The sequence below is a fragment of the Chaetodon auriga genome, chromosome 19, assembly GCF_051107435.1.
Source record: "Chaetodon auriga isolate fChaAug3 chromosome 19, fChaAug3.hap1, whole genome shotgun sequence".
Taxonomy (NCBI): Eukaryota; Metazoa; Chordata; class Actinopteri; order Chaetodontiformes; family Chaetodontidae; genus Chaetodon; species Chaetodon auriga.
In genome coordinates this window covers 15,849,452-15,877,175 of record NC_135092.1, presented here as the reverse complement: position 1 = coordinate 15,877,175, position 27,724 = coordinate 15,849,452, and the positions used below count along the sequence as shown (strand labels likewise).

General features: G+C 44.3%; 1 protein-coding gene across 16 annotated transcripts; it reads left to right on the top strand.

Moving 5' to 3' along the window:
• add1 (adducin 1 (alpha)) lies at positions 1–27,724 on the top strand. Of its 16 annotated transcripts, none has more exons than XM_076758859.1 (19): positions 6–172; positions 10,926–11,134; positions 11,983–12,145; positions 12,421–12,572; positions 12,804–12,884; positions 13,068–13,217; positions 13,315–13,458; positions 13,547–13,645; positions 14,004–14,177; positions 14,301–14,651; positions 17,358–17,453; positions 17,540–17,632; positions 18,031–18,048; positions 19,052–19,138; positions 20,062–20,218; positions 20,694–21,074; positions 21,968–22,057; positions 22,908–22,941; positions 25,380–27,724. In XM_076758859.1, coding segments are annotated over exons 2-19 (2,466 nt in total). In that variant the 5' UTR covers positions 6–172; positions 10,926–10,939; the 3' UTR covers positions 25,381–27,724. The 16 variants fall into 16 exon arrangements, with proteins under 16 accessions (XP_076614987.1, XP_076614985.1, XP_076614983.1 ...); XM_076758860.1 differs by having other exon boundaries at positions 22,908–22,945; positions 25,380–25,519; XM_076758872.1 differs by lacking the exon at positions 18,031–18,048 and having other exon boundaries at positions 1–172; positions 14,301–14,558; positions 22,908–22,945; positions 25,380–25,519.

Here is a 27,724-nt window from a genome sequence, read left to right as displayed (position 1 = left end):
AGTTTGCCGCACCCAAGTGGGGATGATGGTGGATGGGCGGAGCGACGCAGGGACGACAAACGCAGAGAGATAAACCCGCTCTGAAAGCACCAGGGTCGGGGACAAAATAAGTGAAACCCGCCGTCCCGCTTTCACCGACAGCTGTTTTTGTTGCACCACTTCATCAAAGAGGGTAAGCACCGAAATTATCGACATATTTTGCAGCTGAGGGGCAGCGTGTGTTCGGCGAGCCATGTGTTTTTTGCAATGTTTGCTCCATGTTTCGCTGTGTTTTGCTAATATGTTGCTCGGAGGAGTCTGCGGAGCGGTGGCGGTGCGCGTTTCCACGCCGTAAAACGACTATTGTTGTGTTTCAGTGTGATTAAAACCCGCTCGCTTCCACTCAGACGGTGTCCTGTGTTGAACCGCAGCCCAGGGCCACACACTCCGTGTCCGCTGGGGTTTGCCTGGAGTGTCGCTAGCCTGGCTCGTCAGCAGGCCTGAGCTTGTGTTATTTTGCGTCTCACACGCGCGCAGTTCCTGTTGGTGTTTAATATGGACTCCTGTGCCGCTCAGGACCACCGTGTTTCCTCATGTATCGCAGCGTTTCTGCACCGGGTCGCTGTGTTTATTGTCTGGTCGTGTTTTGAAGCAGAGGAAATGGAGCTGTGTGCAGTTGTGTGGTGATGGAGCAGCTTCCTGTCGGTCAGATGGCACAATGTCCTGCATGATAAGAACCGTGCATGTTCATTATTCTTCACTGGAAGCACAACACCTTTCATCCTACCTTTAAACAGTGTGAGAGGAAACACCTTTCCACACTGGATCAGATTGAGTACTCGATTAATCCCGATGGGAAACTGTTGTTGCAGCACAAATAAACCAAAAACTGTAATGGATTTAAGATTTGAACCACCCTCTTAACTCCAAATCTACAGCACAAAATCACAATGAGTGCATCGTAATAATCGTACTAATGCTGTATCATGGTATTTAGTTGTGCCAATTTAATTGATCAGCAATTTGGCACAAAATCAATCTTTATATGCACAATTCATCATCATACATGAAGGAAAAAGATCCAACGAGTTGCTGCTTCAGGCTTCTCAGATATGAGGAATTATAAATTTATTATCCTCAAGTTTTAAGATTTTGGTCAATCAAAACAATTTGACAAAGAAACCTTCCACTCTAGGAACTTGTAATGGTCGTTTTCCTCTATTTTCTGACACTTTATAGACTTAAACTTCAGTAAAATGATGAAATAATCGACAGATTTATTGATAATGACCGTTAGCTGCAGCCATAGCAGCTTCAGTAAGAGTGTCTGCAGGATTTAGAGTTTGATTTTTCAGGCCCAAACTGTATTTGCTGTGTCTGCCTTCTTTCTAAAGTCCTCCGTAAAGTCCCTTCCCCCTCGTCCTGGATGAGGATTAGCAAAGCCAACCTGCCAAGATAAATTGTCTGTGAGTGTGTGTGAGTGTGTGTTAAGGGATGGTAACTCCCTGGATTTGGTCATTCTGTTAGAATGAGTGAAATTCCCAAAGGAGGGAGTTTAGCTCTGTCAGTCTGGCTCTGTGTTGCCACCCTCCACACACACACACACACACACACACACACACACACATGCTACACTACTACACGCACACTCACTGGAGATACTGAGTGTTTGTCTTACTCCCACTCCCCACGCCCACACCCTTCACTGCACTGCAGCTGAAAATGTGTTCCTCATTTCAAGTCCATTCTCTCTGTTTCACTCCTTCCTTCCTTCCTCCCCATGTGTGATCACTTAGCAGGGTTTCAAGAGACCTTTTTTTTTTTCCATTTAGACACATGAAAAACGGCCGTTCTTGAACTTAAATTCACACCACAGAGGTCACTCCGGATCGTGTGTGGGTCGAATATTTACCCAGCAGAGTGCCACACAGATGCACACATGATAGTGAAGCCAGCGGCGCAGGGAGGGGTGTGTGTGTGTGTGCTGTTTCAGAGAGCGATCTTCCACCGCTCTGTCCCATATGACATGCGACAGCCAGATAAAGCCAGAGCCACTGCTCACATGCTAACACAACACAGCGTCAGGTCAGGCCTTGGCAGCCAGCTGCAGATAATACCCCTCCCATGCCTGTCGTCCCACCGAAGGCTTCGCCCGATGAGGCGTTTTTCTTCTCCCTCAGATAAAACTTGGACGCGTCTCTTGGCTCTAATTGACCTGACGATCATTTAATTTGAGGGTGGGAAAGGTTTGAATGTTTTGGAAAAAGTGACATTACTTGTCATTGCAGTGACCCCACTCAGGGGCTTCAGAAACAAACTGTGAACGCAACATTGACGAAGCATCACCTTTTCACTCATTGTCTCTCATTTGGAGTCGTGTTTCTGGTCACCTGGTAAATTTAAATCCCATGTTGGCTTCCTTTTAGCTCTGTTTTTGCTCTCTACCATTTCCTGATGGACATTCGTGGCCCTTTAGCTGCTAAATGCTCCGCTGTGTTTACCACCTAGCTACTAGCCTTGTATCTGCTGATTCGTCCCGAGCAGCCAGAGTACAGTGGGGGATTTTTGCAGAGCAGCTGCAAATTTAGCCAATAATTCTCACGAGATTCGTCTCTACGATCAATCCCTTTCACATTGTTTTTACGTGGTAGTTTGAAAAATGGTAATTGCAGGAATATAAGTTACATTTCCTTAAGTTTTCTCTTTTGCTTTGTGCCTCTAACTCAGGGTTTGCATCAATTGACTCAGCACAAATACCCCGAAGCTGCACCGTGTGATATGATTACAAAGTGGAAAATGGATAAAGACTTAATGTAATGTAATATAATGTAGAGAGTGAGTGGGTGATAAAGCGATGTCCTCCCAGCATCCAAACATGGCCACAGTGACTCATTAACATATTAAACCACCTGATTGTAAACTGAATATCTTTGGGTTTTGGGATTGTTAGTTGGACAAGATGAGCACTTTAAGACATATATGTTTTGTCCTTCAAATGATTTATCAGCTACCTTTGTCGCAGCCTTACCATGCTTGCTGAATAAGTGCTGCTCGTTGGATATAGTATGTGCCAAAATGTGTGTTTAAGTACTTTTTTTGGATGCAGCATGGTTTGATGTTCATACTCAGAACAATGAGGTGGAAGCAGAAGAGTGCACATGAGGCCGGGGCTGACACCTTCTGGTCAGCTGGTCGTTCGGCTGGTCGATTCGCTGTTGTCCCACCTAATTCACATTGGTTGAACAATTGCTTGAATTGCTGTCATAAGGAGGAAAGTGCTCCTCGCTCATCTGAGCAGCTCCAGTCTGCACGTGTTCAGCGTTGATATGCTACAGGCCCAATACTGAGTGAGACTGCCGGCATGTATCGTTTTCTCATATGAGCTCCAGACAATGGAAATGCTGTATTTGTTGACGTCTGGTCCAGCTGATTTGTGCATTTGCATACTCACATAAAGCTCCTCCGGGTAGTGTCTAAATAAGTGTAGGATTGCCGTGCATGTGTGAGAGAGGTGGCTGCATCAGAGCCAAAGTAGCACATTTTTAGTCAATCTACCGATAACGTGCACTTTTTTCTCCATCGAGCAGTCGATTGGTTGACGAGTAGGTTGAACTTCAGTCAACCAAGATCCTCTTTGGTTGGCTACAGGCTCACATGGGGGAGTGCTAAAATGACACCCAGTGCATTCCTACAGGTCATAGTAGTTAGGGTCTGTAACACACACACACACACACACACACACAGACACACACACACGCACGCACACACATGCACACACTAAAGAGCAGTTGCTAGTGGATTCTTTGTCACCAGTAATGACAGGCATCCAGCTCAGAGATATAAAGAGCCATGTCTGAGTGCTTCTGTCAAATGTCTGAAAACTGCTTGAAATGCACACTGTACACACACACACACACACACACACACACACACACACACACACACACGCTCACACATCGAAACTGTTACAGAAAGAGATTTTGATGCCATCTTTTTTTTTATTAACACCATAATGATTTTTTTTCACTGCCGGTTGCTTGATTGGCATCTTTTTGGAACAAACTAAATGGATCTTTTTTCCAGATGGCTTTCCTTTCTCAGAGAGCTTAGTCATGCTGAAAAGATGTTTTCAGTGCCAGCTTCCGTCTCTCTAAAGAGAGTTATGATAAAGATTGAAATATGTACAATGTACGTCCAGCGCTCTAAAGCTAACAAAGAGCCGGCCGCCGTGGGAGAGCAGAGGGCCTGGTGCTCCTCTTCATGTCCTATCTGTGTGTTTTTTCTCTTCCCATCACCGGCTCATAGCATCCTCTGTGGAGAATGGAAACATCTGCACTGAGTGGTGTCATAGCAAGTTCAAAACATCAGTCTGAGTCCGTCACCTCGAGGAAATTCGATAGGTTGTTTAACGCAACAGCGTCCTGTTCATTTTCCTTTGCGAGTACAGATGTACATCATCCAAGCACAGAAGGCTTTGGGTTCAGGCTAAGAGGAGCTTTTCTACCATCTGAGCAGTATGATGGTACAAACTGTAAAATGATCTGCTGTCAGATATTTTGCCATGCTGTTAGCGCTGAGGTAACCGTCCCTTAATGTCTCTGGGTGCTTTGGGCCATCGTGGGCACTCTTGCTAATCAGATAGCAGGATGGCTCTATGGAAATATTAGATTTTTATGAGCACTTTTGACGATGTATACCAGCCGCTTTAGTCTTGTTTTTATCCATAAATGGCGTCTTTATTGATTTACCAGAAAATGCTGTGTTGCTGCTGTCGGGCCAAACCTCTAAATTAATGCTGTTGGTGAGCCTTCGTGTCTCTGTGTGGGTTTTACAAATATTTAAACAATGAAAATATTAAAAATAGCTCATAACAACATCTCATAATTCCACTGGAGCCTCAAACTGTCAGCGAAACCACACAACTCCACCCTGCCTCCACCTCGAATGGGGACCTGAAGCAAAACAGCGACGAAGTGATTTAGTAGGTGGCAGTATCGAGCCAGAGTTATTGGAGGCGTGAGTGCATCGCGTTACATTATCACCAGTGTATAGGTTACAATTGATGGTTAAAACAAGTATCTAAATCGCTGGTTTGCAGATTAATAAGTAATACAAGTGTACGAAATGGGGATGCTCATAATCAGCTGATTGAAATTGACATGAAGGATGTTCTCTGTCAGGCTGCTGCAGGCCTTTTCAGTTAAGACAGAAGTTTCTTGTAAATGCAACCTTTGGTCTAAATAAAGAGATTTAACTTTCTGTACAGCTGTGATTTGTAGTTTCCTCTGGGAGGTATTAGAGCGGCCCCAGTGTTTCTATCCTTAGGCTGCTGTTTCCTTCGCTGACTTTAGCAACGTTAGCAAGTCTGAAATGCCCGATTGTTGCAGCGACAAATCAAAATGTCTCCTCATTTCTCCTCAGAAGCAGGTGGGATATACTGTACTGTATGAGTGTGATGCTTGATTCATCATCACAACATTTTCACTGTTGCTTGGAGACCAGAAAACCCTTGAATGCATACAGTCAAAGGGTTTTCCACATCCACTGCGAAATGGAGGCAGAAACAGCAGCTTTTGGTGCTCAGAAGCTGCTGAAGGTTCTGTCTATCGGTGGCTCTCAGTACATAAGAGAAGATAACTTATGACCAGGCAGGCTGCATTCACTCAGTCATCGTATCTCCTGTATGCAAATTTAGGAAGTTAGGTAATCTCTGATTGCAATATGCAACTCTCTTTGCACCTTCACCCCACAGCCAGCATGTTGAAATAGGAGATTTTTAAGCATATTTTATTCTTTCGCTGCTTTGGAGAAGCTTAACCCTCTTATGCCCTCTTTTCTCTACACCTGCAGGGCTCTGAGTGGCAGGCAGACCAGATAATACAGTGCCAGGACCGCATGCCGACAGTCAGTTGTGCTATAAATTCCCCAACATTTGCAGGGCGGTGCACGAGCTGCAGCTTCAGGCACGGCTTCACTCAGAGGACAGGGTGCTTTCCAATACAGATTATTGGGTGGGTGCGGTTGAGGAAGTGAGTGCGAACCTGCCTTTAGGGAGACAAGCCATCATAAGATGTTCCTCTTGTACCAGTATTGCATGTTTAAACGTCCGGTCTCATTCTGTCACTCCTAACGAAGGTTCAGGTGGAAGAGATGAGCGCTTTCTGGTTGTCACGACGTGTTCCAACTCCACCCTTCACTGATGCTGGATGACAGGTGTTTCTGATGCACGGTGACATTTCCAAACAGAGTGGCGTCTCTTTAAAACACCTTAGTTTCCCTGCACATCATCCCATGTGTTACGATCATAACCGGATCGTGTAATCCTGTCCGACTGTTTGCAGCTTCGGGAACTGCACGTACGCTTCTGAATGTGAAACGCGTAACACGAGTTTGAAGGTGTGCGCCTTGTGACACACACCGGCCTGCAGCGTGATGTTGGCCTACAGCTGTTCTTACATAACAGCAATCTTTAAAGGCCGTGTTTCCATGGTAATGTATTTGGTTTCCATAGCAATTGCACTCGTAGCAGCGGAGCGGAGGCTAGCTGAGCCCCTGCACCTCCATATCCGAGGAGAGGGGAGAGGCAGGGGGTCTGGCGAGGCGGGGGCGCCTGTGGTTGTGAGATGACAACATTGTGTATAGACAGAGAGAGCTTCCTGTATCGACCGCCATTGTTATTGCTGCACTGTCCAGCAGAAATAAACAACTTCGGCATGTGGACGTTTGTTGTTTGCGTAGTTTAAAAAAGATGCTCTTGAGACGTTCGTGCTGGAGCGGCGTCTAATTGCACAGCTGGAGTGATTCAGTTAACATTCATGGCAGGGCAACAGGAAATGAGTTTAGTCAAACAAATCGTCCTTGAGATGAAAGTGGCTTGATTTAACTCCATTACTAATATTTGTTAATGTATTCCCTTTTGTTTACCCTGACATTAAGGTGATGAAGCTGGCACAGAGCAGAAATCGCTGCACCACTCTCTGCATATCATTTAACATCCTCCTCCTTGCTTTTGCTCTTATCTTTCTCCGTGCTGCAGCTTTCACAGATACTTATGGTTCTTTCACCCTGTGTTTGCAGGTGTTAGATTTCTTGGTAGCGTGCGCTGCAGTGCCGGACTCCATCTGGACTGATGGCAGCCTCGAGACGCTCAAAAGGGTCATATTACAGCAGTGCTTTGGGTCGTTGGGAGCAAGTTTAGCATTAATATAGAGCCTGTATATAAAATACCATCTTTATCAAACATTGGATTTTTTTTGTTCATGACTGTTTTTTTTTTCTGTCCACAGTTAAAGGGCCATGTGGCCTTTTGGTGTTTATTCTAACAGAGTTGGATACATCAGTGAAACATTAGTATATTTGTTACATTAGTGTTGCATCGTCGTCTCGTAAATGATATTAGAGTCAGTCGTCTATTTTTAGCAGATTTACCCAGGTTTAAAAAAAAAACTGCATATTTGTGCTAATTTTGGCGTAAACACGGTGTCAGATTGACTTCTGAACGAGTATATTCTCCGCTGTAAACAAGAAAGGTCGGTCTGAAGGACATCATGAATGTTTAATCCTGTTGGGTTTTGTCACTTTATGTCCGCTGTCCCGCTGTCAGCAGACGTGTTTCATTTGTCTTTTTGCCGCGAGCAGTAAACACCAACATGAACAGCAGACAGCGAAGGCAGCGCAAACAAGTCAGACCAAAGGGAATGAGATCAGACCGGCAGTCTAGAAGCATTAAGACCAGCTTCTGTAAACCAGGCTGATACGGGCCGGTCTCAGAGGGGCTGCAGGGACTTTAGTGTTGTCACTTATTTTACTTTGACGTGTACCAGCCTCGTATACTCTCAGTATAAACCAGTTCAGTGTGACTTTTAAAGATATTTTCAAGTGTTTTTATCACACTGTTGATGCAAACTCAACCAATCAAAAGCTGATTTTTGCAGCACATGGAGGCGCATTTGCATTAATAGCAGGCCATGGACACGCTCTTTCTCACTAATGAGAGTATTTGGCACCGGCGCTAATTGCTGATGTCCTTATTCTTCTGTCAATAACTGATGTCCTCATCACACCAGTGAGGCAGGGCAGAGTTTTCCTCGCTGGATGTTTGCAGAGACAGTAGGCAGCTTGCGTTTCTCACGTTCGCTCTTTCATAGCTGCAGTTTAAGGCGGTATTTATGATTAAAGGAAAACAGCAGCGAGGACAGACCAAAGAGAGGAATGTTAGAGGATTCAGTTTCAGGAAATCACGGATGAATGCCGTTACAAAGTCATGGGTATCACCCCAACCCGCCTCCTCTCTGGGCAGAGTTTGGAGTTTCTTCACACAAGGACGGCGTAAGAGTCGTTTATTTTAATTTTTGTCTCAATAAATAATGTTGGAGGTGTTAATAATTAAATCCAGAATAACCTTTTGATAGAATATGCAAATTACAGACGCTACTACACATTGAAGGACTTCTATTTAGTTAAGAAAGCCGACTTGCTGACATTTGTTTTAAAATGAGTAAATTAATGCTGCAGATTTATATCATTTCAAAGAAAACAGCATGTTGAATGTGTTGTTACGCTCCCAAAACACAGCGAATAACCAAACCAAACTGTCAATAGAGCCAAATCCAGTTAAAGCTAGCTAGCTAGCTGAGATAGCCACGGCTAGTCTTTACTAAAGCTAAATTTACCTACTTTTCTCTCTAGCTGTTTCCTTTATTTGAAATATATCAATGACAATGATCTTAGCAGTTTAGTTTGTTATTCCACACAAACAAGATAGTCCTTTAAACCAGATATAGTGAATAAAAACAGCCGAACCTGTCAAGCTAATCGATAACTAGCCTAGCTTAGCCAAAGTAGCAATAATTGCCGTCTCAGCTTTTGACTGGAGTTCACGAGTTGGTTAATGTTTTCTTTTAAACCACATCATTAAAGGTATGAAATTGTAAATTAATTATATAGATGTAAAGGAAATTATTAATTATACTGTGTTTTTCCTTCATATCTCCATTTTTAATGACTTTATTGGTCTTACATGTGGTTTTTTTTCTCATCTGCTCCTTTCTCTAAAATGTTGTCATTATTTAATTTCCCTTCATTTAATGTGTTTATGAGGTGAAAATGGACAAAACCGTGTTTGACTAGTATTTGCCAAGCGGCATGAAAACACAAAAAAACCTTGATTGGAGCAGGTGACCTGAGACTTTGTGAAAATGCTGCTTTGATGTGGTGGAAAAGCTCAGAAGAGCAATAAAAGTGGGCAGAAACAGAGAGAGGCTCTGTCAGCTCTCAGTGTGATACTGGATGCTTTGGGTTTGGGCTGCAGTTGTCATGGTCGTTTTGGCTGAACATTTGTATTGATGCGGACTAATGGGCTGCATCACTTTCTGCCAGAGCAACCCCCCCATTAGACATGCATGCTTGCACACACATTTCCCTACGCTCATAAGTCTGCCTGTGTCCTTCAGAGTCAGAGCTTGAGTAGTCTGCTGTGACAGACAGGTGGAGACTATTTATCCTCAGACACACCCAGCCAGCTGGACGGACATGGATCTATCAGAAATCTGTCTCAATATTCTATTTATGTCTCCATTCCTCCCCTGTTGTTGTCAATCGAAGGGGACACGTATAGATTACGCTTGAGCAAGTTGATGGTTATTGATCCCCAAGCATTCAGTACACTTATACCTATATCCACAACATGCATTAGATATTCCAGAGTGATGATGTGGAGATCAATGAAAACCCCTCGCAGCTGGGAAGAGTGGTCATGTGGTCTTGACAGGAAGTAGGGGAGAGTGTTGTCTGTGTGATTGGCTTTCTGGTCTAACTCGTTCCCTCATTTAGAACTTTTACGTGCATCTGTCAGCATCTTGTTGTCTCATACTTTTAAATAATTTATGAAATATATATATGAGCTTCCTCAGCCATTTATGATTTTATATAAAAAGCTTAAAGCAGACAGTATGCAAAGTTCAATTACAGATGCAGGGTTTCTGTTGGCTAGTAGTTAATGTTTTTTTAAACTGGAAAAATCTGGTGAGGTCGGACATATTTAAGTCGAGGTTGAATTAGGTGCATTTTACGATTCTAAAATGACTGTTTCTTTAAATGGAGTCTGGTGGCTTTGGCATTGGCGACATAGCGGCTATTTCTGGTTAAACGAAAAGGATCTTACTCTTTAACAAAAAGGGCTTCTTTCCATTTCTGTTGTCACACACTTAGAATAACAACCTGAGCCAAAAACAATCACTTTGTGTGGACGCACACACACAGTGTTGATGGTGCACAAACTCCTGAAGGGATTGTATTGCAGGCCTTATCATGGCTGCAGCACTCTCGCTCAGTACCGAGCCAATTTCAACAATTGTTGTTTCCATCAGTCACTTAGATAGAAAAACATGGGAAAATAGAGTCCATACACAAATAATGTTTGACCAGAATTTCTCCCTTTTGACCAGGACACTGAAATCTGCCAGAACACGGGGAGTGCTAACCCTTACATTATGTAACATCAGTCTGTGACATATGAACATCATATTTTATATCATTTATATTTTCAGTACTTCATATTGCATAATGTTTTTGTGCTGATGTAACCCATCATATTTCTCTTGAGGGTGGAGATGTACGCTACAGCACACCACAAAAGCTCACATAAAACGAGCATCTAGCTAAGTCGCTAAGCACTCAGAGCATCCTTTCAGAGGAAAATTTGCAGCACAGAAGTTGCGGAGGTCACGCTCATCTAATAGGCTGAGCTGGCTTTCGTTTCCTGCAGCAGAAGCTGGCCACGTTTAACCAGCTGAGCGTTTCTTTGCAAGTGCATTGCAAATAATGAAAGAGTGAATGATGGATGAAAGGATGTTTTGCTTTAGGAGCAGGTGAACGAGGAAGTGACGCCTGTTCATTTTTATCTCATAGAAACAGTTCAAAAGTTATCTCTGTCACACCCTCCACAGGAGGCAGGCCCAGGATGAACGGCGAGTCAGGTGCCGGGGTGGTGACGGCCCCCCCTCCCACCACAGCCCCCCACAAGGAGCGGTACTTCGACCGGGTGGATGAGAGCAGCCCGGAGTACCAGAGGGAGAGAAACATGGCACCCGACCTGCGGCAGGACTTCAACATGATGGAGCAGAGGAAGAGGGTCTCCATGATACTCCAGAGCCCGGTCAGTGGGACAGACACATTCACACATTCATTTACTCAGATTCACAAGCAAACCTGACATTTCCTGCACATTAACTGACCAAATACTGTGGTCACGGTGGATAAATGCACGCTGCCTCGACCAGCATTTTGAAATAAGAATAGAGCCTTGTAGTGTAAAGGCAGCAGCCTTCCCAACATCACATGTTGTGTCCAGTTTATTCCCGATCAACAGTGCGCCTGTGACCAGCCGAATGCCAGAGAACAGCACTTTTTAAAGGCCTATTGTATGTATGAAAAGCTCTGACGTATTCCAGTCCTGAAAAAAAGGCCTGGAGTGGTTGTGTGAGGTACTTACTTTGAGTTCAGGTTCACGAGCTTTTGCCTTTTTATGACTTTTCTGTGTCTCAGCCTTATCTAGTATTCAATTACACTCAGCTGCCAGTTTATTAGGTACACCTAGCTAAAAGTAATGCAGCCTAATACAACAGTACTGTTGTTGTTTCTGTTCTTTAGCCTGCCCTCATTGATGGAAAGGGGTGCACAAAATAATAGAAACACCTGTCAGCATAACACAACAGTTCAACAGCAGGGCTGTTGTGTTAGACTGCCTTAGTTTTGCCGAGGTGTACTTCATGAAGTGGTGGCTGAGCGCACGTCTGGCTAATGTGTGTACTTGTGTGTTGTTCAACAGTACGCTTAATGTTCAACTTAATGTAACCTAAGCATACTTTGGTGCAAACACCATTCTTGTCAGGTTTAGATCTGATCTGCCCAAACCTTTTCTGCTTCGTTTTTGGCTCTTTGCGTTCTTATCTCTTTGTTTCTTGCCCTTACATTTCTTTGTGTTTCTGTGTTAATGACCGACAGGCATTCTGCGATGAGCTGGAGACAATGATCCAGGATCAGCTGAAGAAGGGGAAGACGCCCACTAGCCTGTTGGCTCTGCAGCAGATCGCAGACTTCATGACCACCAGCATGCCTTCCATGTATCCCGCTGCACCACAAGGAGGCATGGCGGCGCTCAACATGAGTAAGAGAAGAGAATGAATGTGTTTGACTTTTTGACCCCAGCTCTGCTATGTCGGCGCTGACAATGAGCAATGCAGCGTGAGCCAAAGTTAATTTCTCCACCAAGAGTCCAGTTCAGTTTCAGTAGGCAGACTCTGTCTAATTGTTATTGTCTGTAAGTGAGACTGTTGGCAAAGAATCAGAATCTGAACAGTGAGCTGGATTTTTCCATTTTTCCATTTTTTTTTCCAACCTCTCTCATGTTGAACCCTGTCTGACCCCCCCTCTCTCTCTCAGGTTTGGGTATGGTGACTCCAGTGAACGATCTGCGTGGCTCAGACTCTATTTCCTACGACAAAGGCGAGAAGCTGCTTCGCTGCAAGCTGGCTGCCTTTTATCGGCTGGCTGATTTGTTCGGCTGGTCGGAGCTCATCTACAACCACCTCACAGTAAGATGGCCTTCATTCCTCAACATACTGGAGACCATGTTGACTGAATTTGTCTTTCAGCGGTTCAGTGAAGCTTTTAGTAAATCCAATTTTCATTTCATGATTTCCTGATTGATTCTTTATTGGCTTTAAGAAAACCGACAGGCTTTTATTAATCTGTTGGTTCACCTCAGTTCGAGCCAGCTGCCATGTAACACGGTCATCTAACGTGACTGTCCTCTTGTCTTTCAGGTCAGGGTGAACTCAGACCACGAACGCTTCCTACTTGTCCCTTTTGGGCTCCTGTTCAGTGAAGTCACTGCATCCAGTCTGGTGAGAGTCTGTGCTGATCTCTATTTGAACTGCATGTCTTTTCTTTGTTCACTTCTCATGTGATAAAATATGTTTGAACAGGTCTGTATTTGATGAACTTCTTGTTGTCTGCATCAGATTTGAAGCTGAAGTCATTAAACTCATTGCTTTGAGTAACCCCTTCTTGTCTGCTCTGCTCTCCAGGTGAAGATAAACCTTCAGGGTGAGGTAGTGGACCGGGGCAGCACCAATCTCGGGGTCAACCAGGCCGGCTTCACCCTCCACTCTGCCATCTACGCCTCACGGCCCGATGTCAAGTGTATCGTACACGTACACACAGCGGCAGGTGCTGCGGTAAGTGACAGTGCATTTAAAATACTAGTCAATACAAACATAGACATGGACATATTATAGTGTTATTTCTTACATGTGTGGCCTTGTTTGTTTTCAGGTGTCAGCCATGAAATGTGGCCTGTTGCCCATCTCACCTGAGGCACTGTCCCTGGGTGAGGTGACCTATCATGACTACCACGGCATACTGGTGGATCAGGAAGAATGTGCTCTCATTCAGAAGAACCTCGGGCCCACCAGCAAGGTAACGACAGAGATTCGTTCTAATTATATGAGAATGTACTTTTTTATGTGGTTGTTCTTTGCTAAGTTTTCCTTCGTCCTCCATCCAGGTGTTGATCCTGAGGAACCATGGTCTGGTGTCTGTAGGCGAAACGGTGGAGGAAGCTTTCTATTACATCCACAACCTGGTCACTGCCTGTGAGATCCAGGTAAGATGCACACTGAGCTCTGTGCAGGACATTCACTGTGCAGTAGACGCTAGCACACAGATGTTTATTCATGTCAGATAATCTTAAGGATTAGCTCTTTGCTATCATGGTGATAAGATGTATAAAACCATGTGTTTTCATTTGGGCTGTTGTATTTGGCACCATATGTTTGTCTGCATTTTTCATAACAATTGTCTTGTCCCCTGTCTCTCCACACTTTTCTATATGTTCATCTTCCTCCATGTTGATGTCTGTGTGTCTGTGTGTTTGTCCACATTTTATTTTCCGTCTCTATTCTGGATCCTGTCTGTGGTTTGTCTGTCTGTCTGTACCCTCCCCCCACCCCACTTTCTTTCAGGTGCGAACACTGGCCAGCGCTGGAGGGCCTGATAACCTCGTGATGCTGGACCCGGGGAAATACAAGGCGCGCCCACGGGTCCCGGAGCCAGCCGGCGATGGGCCCTCTACACACCCCAAGTGGCAAGTCGGGGAGCAGGAGTTTGAGGCTCTCATGAGAATGCTCGACAACTTGGTGAGTGCAAAGAAAAGGGCGCGGTAATCCACAGACATAATAAAACTGAGCCATAGCATGTAGTCCGGCTTTAAATAACCGTTAGCTAACCCCTGTTGTTGCTGTTGTCTTCCTGTTTTCCAGGGCTACAGGACGGGCTACCCTTACCGCTGCCCGGCATTGCGAGACAAAGCTAAAAAGTACAGCGACGTGGAGATCGCTTCCTCTGCCCACGGTGGTTACTCATACGGCGAGGACAGTGACTCAGGCGCTCGCTCCCCGCTGAAGCACAGCTTCCAGCGCGGCCAGCGCGACAAGACCCGCTGGCTTAATGCCGGCGGCCGGCCCGACGAGCCCTACGAGGACGGGCCCGACGGCAGCAGCCCCAAGTCGAAGCCTAAGGTGTGGACGAACATAACACACGATCACGTCAAACCCTTGCTGCAGTCTCTCTCGTCTGGTGTCTGCGTGCCAAGCTGTATAACCAACTGCTTGGTCTGTGCCTACCTTATTGTTCATAGTATAGATTTTACAGCTACCTTGTTGGTGGAAACGGGTAGGTGGTCGGCATCCTGAGGTTCTGGGGACAGTGAGGAGTGAAAGTACACTACAGAGCTCTGTTCTGTTTTATGTAACTGAAGTCGGTATTGTCCTGCTTCTCACTACTTTTAGGCTTTTTTAGGCTCACTCGCTGTAATTTCAGATGTCCTATTAACCCACCTTTCAAGTGCAGTTAACTCTGCTCTGATAATTACTCTGTAGCACAGCTGTGATTATTTGTTGACCCTCCTTTGCTCTTTTCTCCCTTCTGGCCTCCTAATGCTTCACGATGCCAGGCCAGCTGCCCACAGCATGCCCCACTGCATGTGTAGTAGTGAAATGCATTGTTGGTGTTGATGTTTTTCCCAGAGGAGCGAGCAGCAGGGGTGTGGCATGAGTCCTCAAGTGGGCAGGTGAATGTGGCGAGACACGGCGACGTTGCTGCTAACCACGCTATCGCTCGCCGCCCGGTAGCTCACGCTCTTAGTTCTGTCTTTGCATCTTGATTTTTAGCTTAGCTGCTCAAACATGATTCAGGGCGGAGAATAAAGAAAGTGCAGATTTGAGGGTAAATCAGCCAAAATGTTGTAAGTGTGAGTTTGCTTTGTTGGCTGCTCACAAAGCAGATTTATCAGATTTACGTTGCCTGCATAAATGAGGGAGGTGGCATGTCTCTGACTGAGAATCCAGAATTATTCCAGATATGTTACAAACATTTGATAAGTCAAAATTTCCTTGGCAAGAGAGTTATGCAGCCTGCTTTTCTAATTCTTATTTTTCTCAAACACTTTCAACTGCTCCTAGTTACATGCTTCTGTTTCCTCTATTATTTGTATTCTCTCTAGTTTCTGGTTTCAGTTTACTCTGAACACCTCAAGGCCTGCATGAGTGGATTTGTTTGGGGGGGAAAAAAAACAACAGAGGAAAAAAAAAAATTGATGGAATTTGACCTGTCTCTTAAATCAATTATCTCCTGTTGGGAAAGTAGGAAATGTTGTGTTGTGAGACTCTTTCTCAGTGAGTATATCGTGTTTACATGTTCATCTCATACTCAACCAACCCAACCCAGCTACTTCCATCCAGAAAACCCCTCCTCATCTAGCCCCTGGTTTGGCAGCTAACCAGCCAAGCTTAAAGAAAAAACAGCAAGGAATGAAGTCATGAGCTTACGCTTTCCACTGCGAATTACATGCCCAGTTTACGGTTAAACAGAATATTTTGCATGACCAGCTGAAGATTTGGTTTGTATATTTCACCCGCTGCTCATTCAAGTGCAAGAAATGGGAACGGACCTTTTTTTCCTTCAATCATGCTGGGCATTACCAGGTTTACAAAAACACTGAAAAGTAAATGGGGGTATTTTCTATCACATTAAGATCAAAATAGCAGTCAACAAAACAATAAAAGGTTTCACCCTTCGCAGGAAAAATACACTCTTGTTGTGAAAATGGCTGTTTTTTTGTCCCGACGTGGGCGAGTGTCCTCGGGTGTGTTTCTCTCTTATCTCTGTCGTCCTTGTTGTTGTGTATCAGCCTGGGAAATGACTTTGGTGATGCCAGCTCACCCCTCACTGCCACTCTCGCTTCGTAAGCCAGACTCATCATCTCAGTCACCCACCCGGCCAGCCATCCCTCACTCTCCCTCACCTCTTGCCACCACCCACTCCTCACCTCTCCCTCCCTTCCCCGTCACCTTTTTTCCTCATTCTGTGATGTTTTCGGTTGATCTTCAGTGTGCTCCCTCTGTTTCTTTTTGGTTATAATAGTCCATCAATGATGATGACAGATGGATTTCAGTAATGCAGATGTTAGGCTTAAGTCGCTGCATCTCAAGCCGTCGTCATGCACAAGGTCCCTTAGTCAGTTTCAGCTGAGCATCGCAAACACAGATCACCTCAGAAGCATTAGAAGGATTTATAACCATGTGAAGGATTTTAAAACAGGGTTTCCTCTCCTAAAACCTGTCATGCAAGCTTTACTTCCCAGCAGCTTAAAAAATCATGAACTCCTTCTCATATCCAGCGTGCTCATGAAACATTTTGCAGCTCCTTTTGTACAAAAAAAAAATAAAAGAAGAGAAGTCAGACGGCATATTAAAGCACACGTTTTAAACATCTGTGAACGTTCAGCAGCCTTGTGCAGGTTTATACCAGAGCTTCTTGTGCTTTAGCAGTTTTATCATTGGCTATTATAGATGAACGTAGATGAAGGTATTTAGCTGTTTTGTACAAAATTGTTCCATAACCTGTGACCTCGTTTACACCTGATATTAGAATGTGATCTGAGTCTGAACACTTTGTCCAGATAAGGAAAAAACTCAGACTGAGTTAGATGATATTATCCCACATTTCTGGGTAAATCTGATATCGTGGGTTGATGAGTAATCATCAGAGAGGTTATGATGTAGAACAGCCCCCAACTAAATTTTTACAAACATAAAAGGATCTTGCACATATTTTCCTGAATGTGCCTCATCATCATTGGTTCACTTTTTACATTCAGACCTTTTTACAGCCATCCAACTTTGTCCTTTTCAGTTCAGCATGACTCTTGTATTGTGAAGCCTGCGTAGTATTTTGTCCAAATCTATTTTGGGTTTTCATGTCATTCGGTGTACCTGGTTTTACTTGTGTTTTTTTAACACTTCACGTGGTGTTTACAGTGGACAAAGGAGGACGGACTCCGCCAGGCTGCCGTAGCCAATCAGTTCATCCCAATGAACACAAACCCAAAAGAAGTTCTGGAAATGAGGAATAAGGTATCACACTTTTCTCCTTTTACTCCCCCTTGTGACTCAGGTGTTGTTTATCCTTCTTTGATGACTTGAAACGTTGTTGTTTGCAGATCCGGGAGCAGAACCTGCAGGACATAAAAACAGCAGGGCCCCAGTCTCAGGTTCTGTGTGCCAGCACCGTGGTGGAGCGGTCCTTTAACCAGGTCAGTGTGTGAATATATAAAACCCTCGCTGCCACTGCTCTCCTGACCTGGAGATGAATTTATGTGTCATACTGATTAAAAACTGGAGAGTTTGTGTCGCTTTAAAACCTCTAAAATTTAAAACATCTCATAACATATTCTCTCCAGGTCTGGAGTCTCCCCTTTAACCAAAATGCTGCGATGCTGCGACGTGTGAATATTGTGCGTGAAGTTGTCCTGGACACTAAACTGTAATGAAAGAAATTGGTCGCAATCAGAACCCGTTCACTGTAATCTGATCTGACATCTGAAGGAGTAACTTCAGCACTAATAACAACAGAGAGCGAAACATGTCCTCCATGTTGTGTCCCAGAGCTCTGGGGTGACTTTATAACTGTCACATTATTCTTTGACCACAGAGATTGTCAATCTGGCAGGTGAGTAGTGTTTGGGAGAGGTAACCTCACTCTGCTCTCCAAACCTGCCAGCTCAGGTTGTGTCCATCGTCATACATCGTTTTGTTTTCCTTCGTGGTTTTTATTTACTTTGCCTTCTGTTTTTCGGTAGCTCAGAGTTGAGGCTTTCATCTGTCTCAGCACTTGCAGGCTGGTCATTTTGGTCAACGTTTAATAAAATCCACATTATAGTCTGCTCTACTCATGTTTCAGTGCATGCCCTCTTCATCCTCGTCAGGGAAGTAAAAAGGGAAAATTGCAGTTTGCATGGTTTTCCCTCTCAAACTACAAAGAGCAGGACGTCAGCGAATTGAAACAGAGCTGCTTATTGTTTTTAATCAAGTTTTAGGAGTACCTGAAACTTGACTGAGCATGTTAGTAGTAAGACGAGAGGAGTCGTTGATGTGCTTTTATTTTGTTGAGCCTCAGACTGTATGAACCACATGCTGCACAGCACCCCCCTGTGGACAGTTTGTCTCTACAGTGCATGACCGTGGCCATTTGTTCCGTCACTGCAATGCTTTTCGCAGCCCCTCATCCCTCCTGAACCACCTCTCCTTGCATGCGATTCCAATGTTTGTGTATGTCTGTGTGGTGTGAGTGTATGCAGAGGTGGAAAGTAAGACAAACAAAATTAACCCTGCTTTTACCAAGATCTCACACAGCTTCACAATAAGAGAAATAACTTTCTACAGTTGAGCCTGCAGTTGTGTTTTTTTTATTTTATAATCAGCACTTTGAGCCTCTCTTCTGAAGGGCAATCTCTTGAAATTACAAGCACATCTGCTTGAGTATTACGTGGATAATAGTAATTGTACTTGAATAAGATATTGCAGTACTCTTTCCACCTTTGTGTGTGTGAAAGGTGGTGTGTTCCTGAATGTCTGCACACATTCATGCCCTCCTGACAGACTGCTGATTTGAATGTGCTGGTGTTTTAAGAGCTGGGTTGTGCCTCCCCCCCTCACTGGGTTTACTATTGCAGGACGCCCCTCTGTCTGACTGTACAGACACTATTGATGGCCTCGATGTGTCCGAGGGGTCCTATAGTCCTGCTAAATCAATTAGAAAGGTACTTACTGCTCCAGTCACAAATACTGTTCACCTGTACTTCACATCATCCTCCAGTCATTCCTCCGAGCCTGCAGATAGGCACCATGTCTGGGCCTCTTTAGATTAAGTCAATAATAGTGCGAGAATGAGGCCATTTTCTGTCTTATGTCAGTGTGGTCATGTGACCTGCAGTAGTGTTTTTCTACAGGATTAGGAGCCTGAGACTTTTTTTTTGTGCCAGCTATAATCATTGAGGTGAAGGGTTGATAAGTTTGTCTGTATTGTTGCATGTTGAGGTGGGCAGTAAAGAGGGCAGGTATCAGATCCAGTGATGGTGGTGTTTGCTGCATGTGTCATACTGATGTAAAATTTAAGGGAAGTTCAGACTGTTAAGAAAGAATGAGCACATCTATTACTGTTCGTTAGCTTCACCGTGACCACTTCCTGTGTTCCTGGTGATGTGCAACCTCTATTCTAAAGTGCTGTGTAAGATATAAACAAAGCAGAATGTGATAATTTTTTTAATCCTTTCTGACATATACTCAACTGAAAACAGCACAAAGACAACATATTTAATGTTTGACCTCATCAGGGTTGTACTGTTGGCTTTCTCACATCTGTCAGTGCTTTGCTTTTGTGTAGCAGTGTTACTGTGTTAAATGAAATCAGAAAAAAATCCTCCTCTTTCCTGATATTATTAAGTAACCTTCATAAGTTGTGCTTCCTGAATTTTTTAAATGGCCTTTTAGCTTTAACTTGTGCTCTGAAGATATTCATGTTTTCATTAATGGCTGGTACTTCTGCTCATGCTGCATAATAGTTACGTGTGTAAACTGCCTCTAATCTGATAATCTTGTTTTAAACTACATGAGATTTTCTGCTCGCTTTCAGTTTATTAAATCCTCCCTGTCTCTCTCTGCCTTTCCTCTGTGTGTCCTGAAGGGGGAGCTAGTGACCGCGTCCAAGGCCATCATCGAAAAGGAGTACCAGCCCAAGGTTATCGTCAGCAAGCAGGGTCCAAACCCCTTCACCAAACTGACCGACCAGGAGCTTGAGGAGTACCGCAAGGAGGTGGAGCAGAAACAGAAAGGGCCTGAAGGTAAAGGTGTCGAGAGGAGAAGATGAACTGAGTCTCAATGTGAAAAGAAATACTGTACACCTCAACCTCTGTGCAGCCATTTCTCTGAGGCTTAACCACAGTGATCAGTCCACATGGCCACAGGTTGGGGTTATTTTCCACTCTGATTTGATAATGATAGATGTACATGACGACTTGTGTAGGCAGCGTTTATATCAATGCAGGTGAGAGCTCACACTGAGAGAAACAGTAATGTGGCTTAGATGAGTCCACACGGCAAGCAACGAACATCAAAATAAAGTGAACATCAGTGTTTATGTTTATGTGCAGATATTTTAAATGTACTCGTAATAAAGTAATATAATATTTTTTAAGATGCTTGTAATAAAGGGGGAGAAAACCTTCCTGCAGAATCGTGCAAAATCCAAGTGAACTTCAGACCGGCCAAACTGATGTCTCTCTCCACACACACACGCACACACGCATGAATTCACAGTGCAGGGAGGAGACCGTAGTAGGGAGGGATCCGCCTCCAGTGTACCCCGTCCAGAGCCTGAATCTGTACCGAGGGGTCAAGCCGGGGTCTCCACACCTCCGCAGTCTGTAGCTGACGCAGCCAGCTTAGACAAAGCCCCGCCTTCAGCTGCCACGCCCGCCTCTGAGCAGCGCCCTCCTTCCCTCGGCGTCTCCAGCGGGGCTGAGCTGGCGCGGGGCGGCGCTGACTCTGCGGGCGCGGTTCTAGATGAAGTCTTTTCGGCCGAAGATGAGGTTCTTTCGGGTCCAGATTCACCGCATAAGGAGTTCCACTGCGCCGTGCTGCGAGCCCTCAGCAAGGAGTCGTCAATGGGAGAGGCGGCTAAGGCAGATCGGGCTGCAGGTACACCAGAAGAAGCGGAGACCTGCCTAAAATCCGGCCTCCCGCTTCCCTCCTCCCCTGCTCAGCCTTGGCCCGTCTCACTACGTAACGCTGAATGGGAGTTGTTGGAATCCCTGCCTGCTGTGTCCTCTCCTTCTTCTGGGGGTTCGGAGTCTGCTGCCGTTGTTTTATCAGACACGAGCATCCTCCCTACCCACAGTTCAATCTTCGAAGCCTTTGCTTGATTGTCCCCCCTCCCCTTACCCACCCACCCGTCTCTCTGATGTCTTGTGCAAAGGCATCAGAGTTGTGGCAGATCAGAAATCTTTCTGCAGTTTGATTGGACGAGGAGCTGAGCAGAGAGGATGTGAGGAGTGAAAGCAAGCTCTGTGAGGGCGCTCTCTCCTCCAGTCTGAAAGTGCTTTTGCAGTGGAGTGCTGTGCTAACCTTTGAGGAAGCTGTGTCCGAGCTCAGTCATCCAATCAGAGCCTCCCGTGCGTGGACATGAATAACGGTGTCCTCCTCCTCTTCCTGCTAACCTGTCCTGGATGTCTCTGTTGGTGTCCACTCTCCCTCTTGTGCCTCTGACTGATTTCCAATGAAACTAATGGTAGTTTCGGTTTGTTGGGGATGTTTTAAGGTTGATTTCAGTGGGGTTGATTTGAAAGCTTTTGCAGTGTCACCTGATCAAGGCTTCCTCCCCGGTTTGGTTTTTTGTGTTGTCCTCTTTTCTTTGTGTTGCGACGTTGTCGGTGTCGACCTCTTCAGATTCTCTGAGACAAATTGTGCGATTCAATCAAAATTCCGGCCTGTAAATCATTTCATTGCTTATCTTTGCAGTGATTTCTTGATTTGTATTCCGTATTTTTGGTCAACAGTTTCTTACTGTTTCATCTCTGCTGATTTTCACTCAGACCCGGAGGAGCTTGTAGAGCCCGAGGAGGAGCCCAAAGGCCAGAAACCCACCACCACGCCCCCCAGCACCCCGGTCAGAGCAGAGGAAGGTAGGTTGGCCTGACACACGCGGCACACCCGGCTTGCCTGGCTCAGCATGGGTTTCTCCAGTCCTCTGGCTGAGTTTTTGGACTTTTCTTGGGTCCACAGGGGGAATGCAGAGGCTCCCGGCCGTCCACCTGCCTGTCTGTTCATGTTGTGGTCTTTAATAATACTACTATGGGTGCTGTGCTGTGTTCTCTGTAATAACAGGCCAAGAGGTTTTGATTATTTAATCAGGTTTATGCTATTGGAGATGGGAAATTAAAAGTGCAGATAAGGCTTGAGTACACAGTCTCTATGTCAGGAAATATTTGAAAACTATAGAGATGGATCCCAGAGCAGACGTCTATTTTTGTTCTTTTATTTTTCTCCCTCTTGGTCTTTATTACTATTGGATTACACCTATGTGAACAGTATCATCCATGATGATACCAGAACTGACCCTAAACGTACCAGGAAGCTATAATCTAGTTAAACAAAAACCTGCATTATTCCAATGATTATCCCTCCAGTTATTTCTTCTCATAGTGGACAAACAGTTGTAGTCAGTGTGAGGCAGGACGCAGCTTTGACCACAGGTGTAATCTAATAAACATGAAATGTTGTTATATAACATATGTCTCTATGTACAGTATCTCCTTTACCTCTTCACTTCCATCCTCCATCTTTTTGGGGTGACTAAGAATGGTTCCAGCCATTCTTTTAAAGGTTTTATTCTGGTGTTTCTTTTCTTTTTTTTTTTTTCTTCTTCTCACATTTTAATTTCTTTTTAATTTAACACGGTGCCTGTGGTTTGATCTGCATAGACATTTGTTTCTACTTGTGCTTTTTCTTCTTTGTGCCTGCGATTACAATCAGGAGATGGAAATACAAAAGAGTACCTGTTGCCATAGTAAGTACGTACTGTTCCACCTCCTCACCACCCTCCTAACCCCTCCCACCCACCCCCCCACCCTCCATGCCTGTGTTTCATCATTTACCCTTCTTCTGTGCATGGCTTCACTAGCAGAGCTGTTCTGTGGTCTGAACTAACCCGTTCTCCCGGGGTTTGAGACCGTTCAGTCGGGTTTAACTTGGTTCTCTGAATCTCTTTCTTGGCGTTGATGGGGGTTATTTCAGAGCTCCTCCATTTCCTGTAATCAGCTGCGATTCACTGTTTCCAGTTCCTGTTTCAAGAAGTCTAAAAATGAATTAATCATGCCGAGAAATTAGAAGAAATTATGCGTTTTCCTTACAGTGTTATTTCAGGTGTGATCCTTACATCTATAATACGCAGTAAAGTCCCATCGACCTAAACGACAGTGACCTGGTCTTAACAAAAATGGAGGATGTCCCTGAAGTAGACCTCACAGCTCACCTTTTCCGTTAGATAACCTCTCTTTTCTTCCTGCCAACGATCCACTATCAAATCGACTAAACCTCTCTTGCACATGTGCACATCCTATCAATGTTATGACACTGTGTATTTCTTGTGTTTCATGGAAAAATCAGGTAATGTTTCTGAATGTTGTTTGTCTTGCAGATGAGTCCTTTACCAGGTACATCAGTGCTTTATTTGAGTGTTGCTTTGGAACCAAACCTGCTGCTGTTGGCTTTGCTGAGACTCGCTGTTGGTTTAGCTCGAGGGGTGGTTGAGGTCCAGTGCTTGGCTGTGTGGTGTTGTTTAGTCTCCATTTTATTCGTCTGTGTGTTTGGCCTCACCTCTGCTCTGACAGACGTGACAGATGGAAAATGAAGACTGGTGTGTGGTGTTTTTCTCAGGCCTTGGCAAAGGGTTTCTGTCGCATGTGAGCAGTATTCAAAACGAGCAAAGCTGGAGTCGTTTCGCACCTGACCGCACTGTGTGAGCTTCTACCTGAGCTTGAAGCGCAGAGGTTTGGATGCTGTTTGGGCCACTAATCCATGGAGGTGTACTGAAGCGGACCCTCTGGATCCAGCACTTGTTGCTTTTTAACTCTTTTTGCTGGGAGTCTTTTTAAAGGATGGCACTTCAGTCACCAGATAGTTCATAGAAAAGCCTAACTGAATAGTATTACAGTACAGTATTATAAGAAAAATGTGTAAAAGTCTGTACATCTCTACAGAAGGCTTCGAGATTGAGGCCTAACGATGTGTTTGACAAACTTAGCCAACACTATCTGGGGTAAGTCTGCTGAAGTAATGTTAAATCTCCCCCAATCCAATGATTAGCAGAGCAGAGATGCTAACATCAACCCACAAAATAGTGTAGCGTTAGTTAGCTAATGATATGCTAACTCTTAGCCTTGGTTACTAATGTAGCTAATATGTGAATTAGCCAGGTGTGCTAACGTTTGTATCTTACCTTTGATCACATAAACACACTGGCAAGTTATCCAAAAAGGGACTAAATTTGACAAATGTACTGAGTGCTTCTATGAATAATAAGGACAAAACAAATCACTGTTAGCGTGTTGATGATAACTCTGGTGATTTTAGACCAGATGGGACGTCTGGAGGTAGTTTTTATAACTCCCAGCAAAAGGATTAAACAGCAATCAAATGTAATACTCACTGGTTAAGACTTTCTAACTCTCGTTGGTCATTCAAGGCCTAATTTTAACGTATTTATCCTCGAGAGCTGCACCAGTTTTGAATTAATTCAGCTTTACCCCGTCCCCTGACCTGTTATGTAACCTCACTTGTGTGGTTATGTTATTAAAATCTTTGAAAGCCTTGCAGTATTTTTTGTGTTGCAGACTTTTTTTCTTTGTTTGTACACAGGGTGCAAATGAGCCAGGGAACTACGTTCATTAAGATTTCCCTGTTTAAATGAAGGTAAAAGACAAATGCTGTGTACCAGCTTGGGCCTGTAGAAATAAAAAAAAACTAAAGGATTCAGAGAGCAAAGTCTTATTTTTAGTTGCTAATTCTTAAAGGTTAGAAGTAAAGGCTGTGAGTCCTGAAGAGATGCTTTTCTGCTTTTTTCTGCTGTTTTCACTGCATCTTTGTTTGGCTTTTGGTTTTGGTGTCAGGTGTATTGTTTCATTCGGGTGTTTGTTCTGTGCTCTTTTGGCTTTTAGTGGGAATGTTTCCTGTGGAGGTGTTAAACTTTGTGCTTTAAGGCTCTATTAAACTGAAGAGCGTGTGTATTTTTCATATTGCTGAGAGTGAACTGATTTAAATGCATCAGTCTCTTAGATGCCATGAACTAAATGCAAGTGGACGCTTTTTTTAAACAGAAAATCGTGTTGATGTAACGGCTCGTCCAGTGGTCGATTTGTTGTAGCCTCAGTGGTTGGAAGCTCAGCGGCGCAGATCCATCAGTTTGTCCTCTGTGATCAATAACTCTCCCCGTCCTCCTCCCTCCAGAGTCCTTGCCTGAACAGACCTTTAAGGACGAGAGCGACGCGGCCACCCTGAGACAGACCCTTCCAGATTTAACACCCGACGACCCCTCCGACGCCCCAGCACTTCCTGCCGAGGACCCCGCCTCTGCCCCTGCCGCCGCCGACGCAGACGCAGACGCAGCTGAGGTGGAGGAACCCGCTGACGCTGGCGACCAGGAGGGCGAAGAGTCTCCCAGCAAATCGCCCTCCAAAAAGAAAAAGAAGTTCCGCACTCCTTCCTTCCTAAAGAAAAACAAAAAAAAGACAGAGTCCTAGACTGGAGAACGTCGGATCGGTCCTCGCGGCTCGCCTCTGCCTCTTTTCATTTCCGCTTTTTGTCTGCTTTCATTGCACCCTTCGAGCAAGCCACAGTTACACACAGTTACGCTTTTTGTTGTTTCGATATCATTTGTCGCTGGCTTATTAACCTATTTTTCCTCGTTAGCGTGTGCCAATTTTGTATACAGTGTAAAAATGATTGATTGCATAAGGGTTTTTAATTATTAGAGGCTTTCGGTTGTGAGTGAGTGATGCATTCTGTCTTGTCCACTCCATCTGGCCTTTTAATGCATGTCTATTACTGCAGGCCCACACACTTGATGTGAGCTTTTAAGGGTTTATCGCCCTCATTTTTTAAAAAAAGAGTATTACTAAACTGTTGTAACCACTAGAATGTATTGGGATTGTATCAAAAAATATGTCAAAGTGTCTTTTAAAAGCAGCGAATGCAGGAAGAGAAGCTTGTACCCTCTCATTTCGCTGGTGGTAAATTCTGACAGTGAGAAATACAAATTGCATAGTGCTAATTTTACCTCTGAAGCTGTGCACTGATGTAACGACATGTTAGCCAGCCAGGAGAACTACAGTCGGAAAATGCACACAAAGTCCATGTTAATGTCTCCATAATCCAATTTTTTGATTAAATCAACCACATACAGGCTGAATCACATCTGGGTGTTTGTTGACTCTTTTTTTTTTCTCAACTCAAGCATTTGTCACAGCCTTAACCTCCAGGTGTGTAGTGCTTCACGTCTTCATATGATGTGGACGTTTAGTTCATCCGCAGTGCTGCAAACCTGCAGACGATGCTGATTGAACCTGGTGATGTTGAGCTTGGTTGAGTGAGTCATCCCGGGAAGAATCAGCAAGCGCTGTGCTTGCTGATTATTCCATGGGTTGGTAATGTTTCTGCTCTTGGCTGCAAGACTTTATTATGAAGGAATGTGTAAAAGCAAATTCTCAGTTCACGTTTTTCCATTTATTGGAGTTATTTGAGCCTGGCTTTGTTTTGCATTTGCCCCTTGATTTCTCTCTGTCTCTGTGAAAGTCATAAACAGGCAGGAAAGCTACATATTGTGTGAGTTTACGTATTTCATTTTGTTCTTAAATTTCTTCTTTCTTTTTATTTTGAGCTTTTTCTCACAACGTAGATTGAGCCATGATTGCTTGCTGTGAGAGAGCACTGTGAACCTCCTCTTTTACAAACCACTGTCTGGGAACTCGTACCACACAATGCATTTAGGTTTGAATCGTACATATAGAAACAGTTGTTACAGAACATGGAAACGACAACGTCACTGTTACGAAGCTGCATGATCAATCATATTTCAGAGCCCTCAGACCTTCCTGTGTAAAACTCTGAGCAGACAGACTTTGCCGTCGAACAAGTGTGTGTTTCCAGTTGCAGTAAAGACAATGTACACTGGAGAAGCTATTCTATTTTTTATGTCACTGATGTGGAATCAATTGTGTGATGGCAAATGAGCTGTGTTTAAGGTTGAGGGGGGGCATTAATACCAGGGCCATCTCCACGCATTGCTTCCTGACTTGTGTTTATTCATCCTGTTTTGGTGGAGGGTTAGTCATCAGTCTGTGGAATCACGGTGAACTGAAAGGCAAAACGAGCAGGAAGCTTCACCTAATCTGAGATGCTTGATAAACTTTTGGCCTTTGTTCATCTTTAAATACAAGCACAGAATGTCTAACTCATGAAGGACTGCATGTGTAGAGTGCTTAGAGTGTGTACTGCCCTTTAACTGACTGTAACTACCCCCTTTTATTTGAATTCTAGTTTATTTTAGCTTTAGTGTGCCGATAACGATACTAGAGTCCTTGTAGTCGAGGTTTTCATATGACTCAATCATAGATTTTTTTTTTTTTTTTTTTTTAATCTCACAGCTCTGCTGGTTTATATTCTCTGTCTGATCTCCTTTCAATTTAAATGTATCTCATCATTATACATCTACAGACTTAATACTTCCACCTATCTTTTCTCATGGTTCTGCCTCTTTTACAACCATGAATAAAAAAACACTACCATGAAAGTCA